This window comes from Lagenorhynchus albirostris, chromosome 21 (assembly GCF_949774975.1).
Source record: "Lagenorhynchus albirostris chromosome 21, mLagAlb1.1, whole genome shotgun sequence".
NCBI lineage: Eukaryota > Metazoa > Chordata > Mammalia > Artiodactyla > Delphinidae > Lagenorhynchus > Lagenorhynchus albirostris.
The window spans coordinates 28,979,269-28,986,834 of NC_083115.1; the positions used below are offsets into that span (position 1 = coordinate 28,979,269).

The following is a 7,566-nucleotide window of genomic DNA, read 5'->3' on the forward strand; positions in this document are numbered from 1 at the left end:
GACCTGCGCCCTCCGCCCCGCCCCAGGGAGTTTCCGGTCAGTGGGTACAGCTGCGCACGGAAGCTGACTCTCCGCGTGGGCGGGAGGGCGTCCCGCGTCTGGCGAGGGGCGGTGCGCACACCTTCCTTCAAGTTAGATGTTGACGGTGCTTCAAGGTAAAAGCTTAGAGTTGGGAGGCCACTTGTGCTGAATGCGGAGACCTTTCCTTCTCAAAAAATAGAAAATGATTTAAGTCAAAAATCCCTTTTGGGAGCGTGTCCTGTGAGTCCTGTGATACCTTTGAGACGTGAATGACATCCTACACATTGCTTAAGTCGTTATTGTCTTAATATATTGTAATTCCAGAGTTTTCTCTATTACCGCAGTTACCTGAAAGTATTTTTTATTTATTGTTTTGAAAGTATTTTTAATTTGAAAAATGAGATATTTTGTTTTAAATATTTATTTATTGTTATTTTTGGCTGCGTTGGGTCTTAGTTGCAGCGTGCGGGACCATTCATTGCGGCGTGGGCTCTCTAGTTGAGGCACGTGAGCTCAGTAGTTGTGGCATACCCTGCATTGGAAGACAGAGTCTTTACCACTGGACCACCAGGGAAGCCCTAAAATGAGATCTTTTAATCTATGTTTTCGTTTTCTATTTCCTTTTTTTAAATTTTTGGCTGCACTGGGTCTTCGTTGCTGTGCATGGGCTTTCTCTAGCTGCGGCGAGCGGCGGCTACTCTTCATTGCACTGTGCGTGCTTCTCATTGCGGTGGCTTCTCTTGTTGCGGAGCACGGGCTCTAGGCGGGCGGGCTTCGGTAGTTGTGGCACCAAGGTTTCAGGAGTTGTGGCTCATGGGCTCTAGAGTGCAGGCTCAGTAGTTGTGGCGCCCGGGCTTAGTTGCTCCGCAGCATGTGGGATTTTCCCGGACCAGGGCTCGAACCCACCGCATTGGCAGGCGAATTCTTAACCACTGTGCCACCAGGGAAGTCCCCTCATTTTCTATTTCTGAATGCTTTGTGTCAAGTATGGATAATGAGACTTGTAAAAAGTGTGCTTTTTAGGAGATATGTGGATTTTGCTTTTAACTAGTGAAAAAATTAGTTTTTATTACTCCCAGATACCTTTGACTGGAATATCTGTTCTCTCACGTGAACATCAGAAAGCATAGTAAAACTGTATTTTCAAATTTCAGTTGCCTCATTTATACCCTTAATATTTTTAATGTGAAATATGTGAGTTAAAATCTGTTCTATTTTCTTTGAAAATTCTGAAGTTCACGCTGGAGGGAATTTGGCAAGACTGAATTCCAGCTATTCATGCTGCAGCAATTTCTCAAAAGATTATTTCCATAGAAAAACCCATCTGGTTCTCCTGTGACTAATACAAGTTTCTTCAACTTTTAAGTTTGTTTGTTTTTAATATTAGATATATGGACTCAAGTGGATCTAACTTCTAGAAGCTAACATTCTCTTAGGCAGGGGAACAGTGAACACCTTGGGGCTCATATGGGGGGAAGAGGTGGGAAGCCCCGCCCATTGGTCCCCCAGCTCTCCAGGGCTGCAATCACGTAACCTGAGCTCAGCTCACTCCTGTCAGATCTGTGGGAACTGGACACAGATTAAGGAGCCAGGACTGTATAGGATTTGGGGTCAAGGAATCCAGGTATCTGAGTAACTTCTGCCCACGGCCTTAGTCAGTAGACCAGATAAATGTGCTCATTCCTGAGTAGTGTTCCCAAAAACCTATAAATGTCCTATTTTTGTCCCTCTCCTCTCCACTCCACTTGGCTCTCTCATCAGATTTGCTTTTCTGCACAGGAGGGCGGGGAGACCTGAGGGAACCTTAAAACATGAAGGTCCTCTTTCTGTTCGCTGTTCTCTTCTGTTTGGTCCAAATGAACGCAGGTAAATATCTCCTGGTTAAGGTAGGAAGCTGCTCCCAGCCAGGAGGGATGAGCTGGGAGAGCCTAGGGAAGGCAGTACAGGAATTTCATTGATTTGTGTGTCCGTGGAGGGGGGATTGGGTGTGTATCTGTGTGTTGTTGGTGGGTGCAGGTGGACCCCTTTGGGGCTCAGCTCTGGACCATTTTGATCTTCCCTATAAAGAGGTTTTTAAAAGCTAAGTATGAGTTTTCAGGGTCATAACCCAAGTCAAAGGGTCAACTTTGTTCCGATACAAATAGAAAGCATTCATCACAGTCTGAGAAAAGTTTGCGGAAAGAAATGACAGTCATACAGATGTCAGAGCTGGAAGGGAATGAATGCTCTTCTATGGAAACCCCATACTTTACAGAGACAGGAAACCACGCTCCCGAGAAACGCCACTGTCCTGCGGTGCAATTGACAATCACAGTCATAGCAGTTATTCATCCTGACACTGGCATTCCTCCAGCTTTCACAGAGAGCCGATTTTACAGAGGAAAACTGAGCCATAGCCAGGTAAATGAGTTGTCCAAGGAGAAATCATTAGTTACCGGAAGAAGGAAGGCCAGTCCAGGTCTCCAGATCCCTAGTCTGTGCTTCTTTGATCTTCATTAGATGTGCAGCCCACCTCTTCACTCGGCTGTCCTCCCCAAAAAGCCATGACAGAGCTGAGATGACATGGCATCAGAGAGTACACCCCATTTGGAGCTGAGATATTGCGCAAGGTTGTTTTTTAAATCATGTAAGACCAACACGGTGGGTGTTTTGGTTTTCTGAGTCATGATAGATTGGCATTTGCAGACCTGACATAAGACCTTTCTTTCAACCATCTCATTCCCAAATAGAAAATGCTTTCTTTTTTAAAATTGAGATATAATCAACATATAATATTACATTAGTTTCAGGTGTACAACGTAATGATTCAATATTTGTAGATATTGCAAAATAATTACCATAAGAAGTCTAGCCAACAGCCATCACCACATGTAGTTCCATTTTTTTTTTTCTTGTGACAAATAGAAAATGCTTTCCTTATGGGAACGTTGGGTAGCTGTGCTTGACCTACAAGTCCACAAGTTATGGTGAGGAGAGCTCGGTTGTCTTTTCTTTTTTTTCACTGTAGGCTGTAAAGCTGAAAATTAGGCCACAAGCTGAGAATCAGAACGATTTCCTATTTTCCTAGAGACCAAGACCCACCCATCCAATCATTCGACTCTGTTCTCCAAAACTCTCTCTGCTTCTCCCTGTTGCATTAGCTCACATCCATCACCAGGAAGCTTGAGAAGCCTGATACAGTACAATAACATATAAAAATATATGTATTATATATATCTTCCTGACAAAATTTTGAGATATGGATTCTTGTCCCTGTTTTAAAGCTAAGAAACTGAAGCCCAGTTAAACTGGAACCTGTCCAGACACTTCATTTTTTTAAGCATATAATAACCGTGTGGAGTTGGCCTGTGGGCTGGGGTCATGCTTTATTCTTTTGCTATATGAACTAAATATCAGCTCTAATTTATTGCATCAATAGGGGACATTCCACCTGCAATTAGAAATGTTATCTGTCTTATGCAACATGGAACCTGCAGACTTTTTTTCTGCTATTCTGGTGAGAAAAAAGCTGAAATCTGCTCCGATCCCTGGAATAGGTGCTGTATAGCACATACAGAGGAAGAAAAAATAAATAAATACAATAAACCAGAGATGGATGGTGGATCTAGCACCTAAAATGTAAGCTTCCAGAAGGCAGATGGGATCTTGAGGTATCCTAAGGGCTTAGAAGAATGTGTGGCTTGTAGTAGGTGCTCAATAAATATTTGTTGAATGACTCCAGCACCAGTGGTGAAGGTCTTATAAAAGATTTTTCCTAAAAGCTTACCTGCTTTGTCTTTTCCTGTTTTTTTTTTTTAAAGAGTCTCAGAGGGGCTTCCCTGGTGGTGCAGTGGTTGAGAGTCCGCCTGCCGATGTAGGGGACACGGGTTCGTGCCCCGGTCTGGGAGGATCCCACATGCTGCGGAGCGGCTGGGCCCGTGAGCCATGGCCGCTGAGCCTGCAGGTCCAGAGCCTGTGCTCTGCAACAGGAGGGGCCACAGTGGTGAGAGGCCCACGTACCGCATTAAAAAAAAAAAAAAAAAAGAGTCTCAGAATTTTATAATATCCACCTCCTTTCCCTGGTCCAGGGACTGTCTCTTACCTACCCACAAATAGGGTAGACCAGAAACCAAGCTGATCTCATCTTCAGAGAGACAGAAATGCAGCCAATCTACTGGTCTCTTTTCCACCAAATGACATCTTTCCTCTCATCAAACCCAATCCCAGCTTCATCCTACTTATTCCCAGACTATAATGTGCCTTGTGCCCTTTCCATAGACTCCTCAAGAAATAATAACAATAAGTCACATGTAAATAGGATTTTTTAAAATTTTCAAACATTTAGTCTTAGGTTATCTCAGCTGATTAACACACAATCTAATGGAGAATATAGTCAGGTTGAGGCAGTTCCATTTTAGGGATGGAAAGGAAATGAAAATCAGAGGCTAAGTGAACTTCCCCAGGTGAGCGGTTCGTGAGTGGATTCCTGAAAATCAGAGGCTACGTGAACTTCCCCAGGTGAGCGGTTCCTAAGTGGATTCCTGAAAATCAGAGGCTAAGTGAACTTCCCCAGGTGAGCGGTTCCTAAGTGGATTCCTGAAAATCAGAGGCTAAGTGAACTTCCCCAGGTGAGTGGTTCCTAAGTGGATTCCTGAAAATCAGAGGCTAAGTGAACTTCCCCAGGTGAGCAGTTCGTAAGTGGATTCCTGAAAATCCGAAGGCTAAGTGAACTTCCCCAGGTGAGTGGTTCCTAAGTGGATTCCTGAAAATCAGAGGCTAAGTGAACTTCCCCAGGTGAGCGGTTCGTAAGTGGATTCCTGGCATATCTGACCAATCAAGTGCCCATTGTTCTATGTTACCTCTGAAGAACATATATCTGAGTAAACAAAGCAAGGCAGGGCTCTTGTTCGTGAAGATTCCTTGCCGCTTCAGCCCGTGGTCCTTTGCGTTTCTCCAAATCCTGCTGGAAGTTGTCACTCATACCATATCGTTGAACCAGTCATGCAAAGAGCAATGAACATTCATTACAAGTAGGAAATGTAAAAGAATAATAAAAGCAAATGTCCTGATGTTGGAGACCAGGAGCCAAGCTCTTTCTAGGCTAATTACAGAGCGTGGTAGGATACCTTCTTTCCGTATTTCTGTTCACTGCCCGAGTCCAGTTTGCTCACAGATAAGCTGAACTTACTTTAAGAGTCACCAAGAAAATCTCCTTCTGGTTCCTGTCTTGATTCCCAGCTCAAGTTTCAATGAACATTTGGTATAATGCCTCGGCCTCTCCCCAGGCTCTCCTAAACTTACTCGTGGCTGTTTTCTAAATGGAATCAGACAGACGCGTGGGGCTGCATGGAGTGGAGTCTCTTAATCACAGGCATCTCTGTGGAGCCCTTTGTCGTCCCTTCAAAGGATGGAGCAGTGCCGGCCTTGGAGGGAATGCCTGCCTGGGAAGGGATTTGAAACAGGCTTAGCTTTTGCTCCCAGGTGAAACACGACAGGTCTTCGTGCTTCAGGACAGGCAGACACATACACAGCCAAGAGTCCTGTCATTCCATGGGCATCTCTCTGTCCACTAACAACTAAAAACACACACACACACAAAGGAATGGGCCAGGGCCCAGAATGCTGGGGAACCTGTGTCTGGTTCTGCCTCTAGTCCCTTCACTTGACCTTAGTTTCCTCAAAAATAAAATGAGGTAGCTGGTCTAGACCTCTGAGAGCCATGACAGCTTAGCATGTTGGTGTAGAATCAGTGCCTCATCGGTGATCAGGGATAGCTGGGGCCGGGGCAGGGGGGCAGGGGCATGCCTGGGATTCTGGGTGGAAGTGGAGCTGGGAGCCGGGACCCTCTACTGGCCCCAGGAGGGCCTGGACTGTTCCTGGTGGCGAGATCCTGGGCCCCAGGCAGCCGGTGAGAGACAGAGGGGCCCAACTGGGTCCCACAGGGGTCCAGTGTTCATACTGGAAAGTCTTTATACATCCCCCACGGCTCCCTTTTCTGAGCTAAGTATAATTATGTCCCACTGTGCCTCTCAAAGACTCAGCTTCCTCTTCTGAGATGGCCAGCAGCAGCTAGGGAGGACAGGGCAGTCCCTCCCTCCACTCCAGCGGGCTCCAGTGTCCCTCCACTCAGGACCCTCCCGGCTCCCCCCCGCACACTGCACAGCGGAATCTGTCGCTGGAGCTCTGTGCCCCACAGGCTCGTCGGTGCCCCCCATGTTAGGATCTGTCACTGTGCTGCTGTTACTTATTTACATGGCTACTTCCTCGCTGGCCTGTGAAAGCCTCAGGACAGGTCTGGGTCCTACTCCTCTATGGAACTTTAGTGACCAGCCAATAACAGTCAGTGTGAAAGAGGTGAAGAAATGAATAAATTAATCCAAGCCTCAAACACCAATCTTCCATCTACCACTGCTGTCCTTTCTGCCCCAAGGACAGGACGTGGGAGCCACCAGGGGACTGGGGACACCACACTGTGACGATTGCCGCATCCCTGTCACAGCCTAAAGCCTGCATCCCCCCTTTTCTCTCACAACTGGTCAGAGAGTGGCACAAAGACCTTACTAGCTCTGCCCTATTACATAGCCTCACAGCTGAGCACGTGACCCATTCATTTTCGGGGGCTCCCTGCTCCCCCACCGTAGGCAGCAGAACTAGAGAAACAAGGCTGGGAGAAGCCCTGAAGAGCCCTCCTGGACCCTGAGTCTCCACGACAAGTATTCGCCTGCCTGGCCCTGCCCCTCAGACACAGAATCGTAGACGGAAAAGGGGCCCAAGAGGTCATTTAACAAAACCATCTCCCAATAAGGAGCACAGTGTCATGGAAAGACTCTTGACTGAGGAGTCAAAACCCCAAACTCCAGTCCTGCAACCGTCATGCCTGTCAGGCTCCTCATTTGAAATGTGGGCATATATTTGTATCCACTGAGTTCAAATTCCTTGTGAATGATAGAGCATTGGGCCTCTACGGGTGATTAATTTTTTTAGTTAATGGTGGAAACTTCTCGATTCAAGTAAGACATAGAATGATTTGAGATTGCTTTTCAACGTGGAAATAGTACACATCACATTTGAATACCAGTGGGTGGAGTAATTTAGTGATCAGAATACAGACATGCATACACACGGACCCATTTACACAAGGTCTTTCCCTGTACAATTATAGCCTGAGTGGATTTTTAAACCCCTCAAGGGTGAAACAGTCCCTCAGCCGAGTTCAATGTCGATAATCTTTGTCAGGTTCATCTGGACTCTTCAGACGAACATGTTTGCCCTCCCCATGTCTTGGGGTCTTTGAACACAGGTAAACTGCAGAGAGGTGACAAGCTTGCTCCCTCACCTGCCTCTGAAGGAGATTGTCGCCACCAGGTCCTACCCTGCGACAACCGCGTGCTGTGGAGGTGACTGTGCTAATACCATGGACCATCTCTCGGGCCAAGCCCCGCCTGCTCACACTTCCAGAGCAATCCTCTGCCTTCTGAAACCCACGCCGGCCTTGGAGGCGATGCAGCAGGAAAAGGCTGCGATGGAATTTTAACAAAACAACACGAAAACTCTCCAAAGTGGGCC

The 7,566-nt window shown here is 46.6% G+C and overlaps 1 protein-coding gene across 2 annotated transcripts; it reads left to right on the forward strand.

Annotated features, from left to right (window-relative positions):
* Positions 1 to 48: 48 nt before the first annotated feature.
* Positions 49 to 3,814, forward strand: SPAG11B (sperm associated antigen 11B). 2 transcript variants are annotated; one of them, XR_009538340.1, is made up of 4 exons: positions 49 to 155; positions 1,783 to 1,887; positions 2,166 to 2,421; positions 3,440 to 3,579. XR_009538340.1 is itself a non-coding variant. In XM_060136637.1 (3 exons), exons 2-3 carry the CDS (start codon positions 1,833 to 1,835, stop codon positions 3,634 to 3,636), a joined length of 252 nt encoding a protein of 83 aa, XP_059992620.1. In that variant the 5' UTR covers positions 49 to 155; positions 1,783 to 1,832; the 3' UTR covers positions 3,637 to 3,814. The 2 variants fall into 2 exon arrangements, 1 of the variants encoding a protein (XP_059992620.1); XM_060136637.1 differs by lacking the exon at positions 2,166 to 2,421 and having other exon boundaries at positions 3,440 to 3,814.
* The last annotated feature ends 3,752 nt before the right edge of the window (positions 3,815 to 7,566 follow it).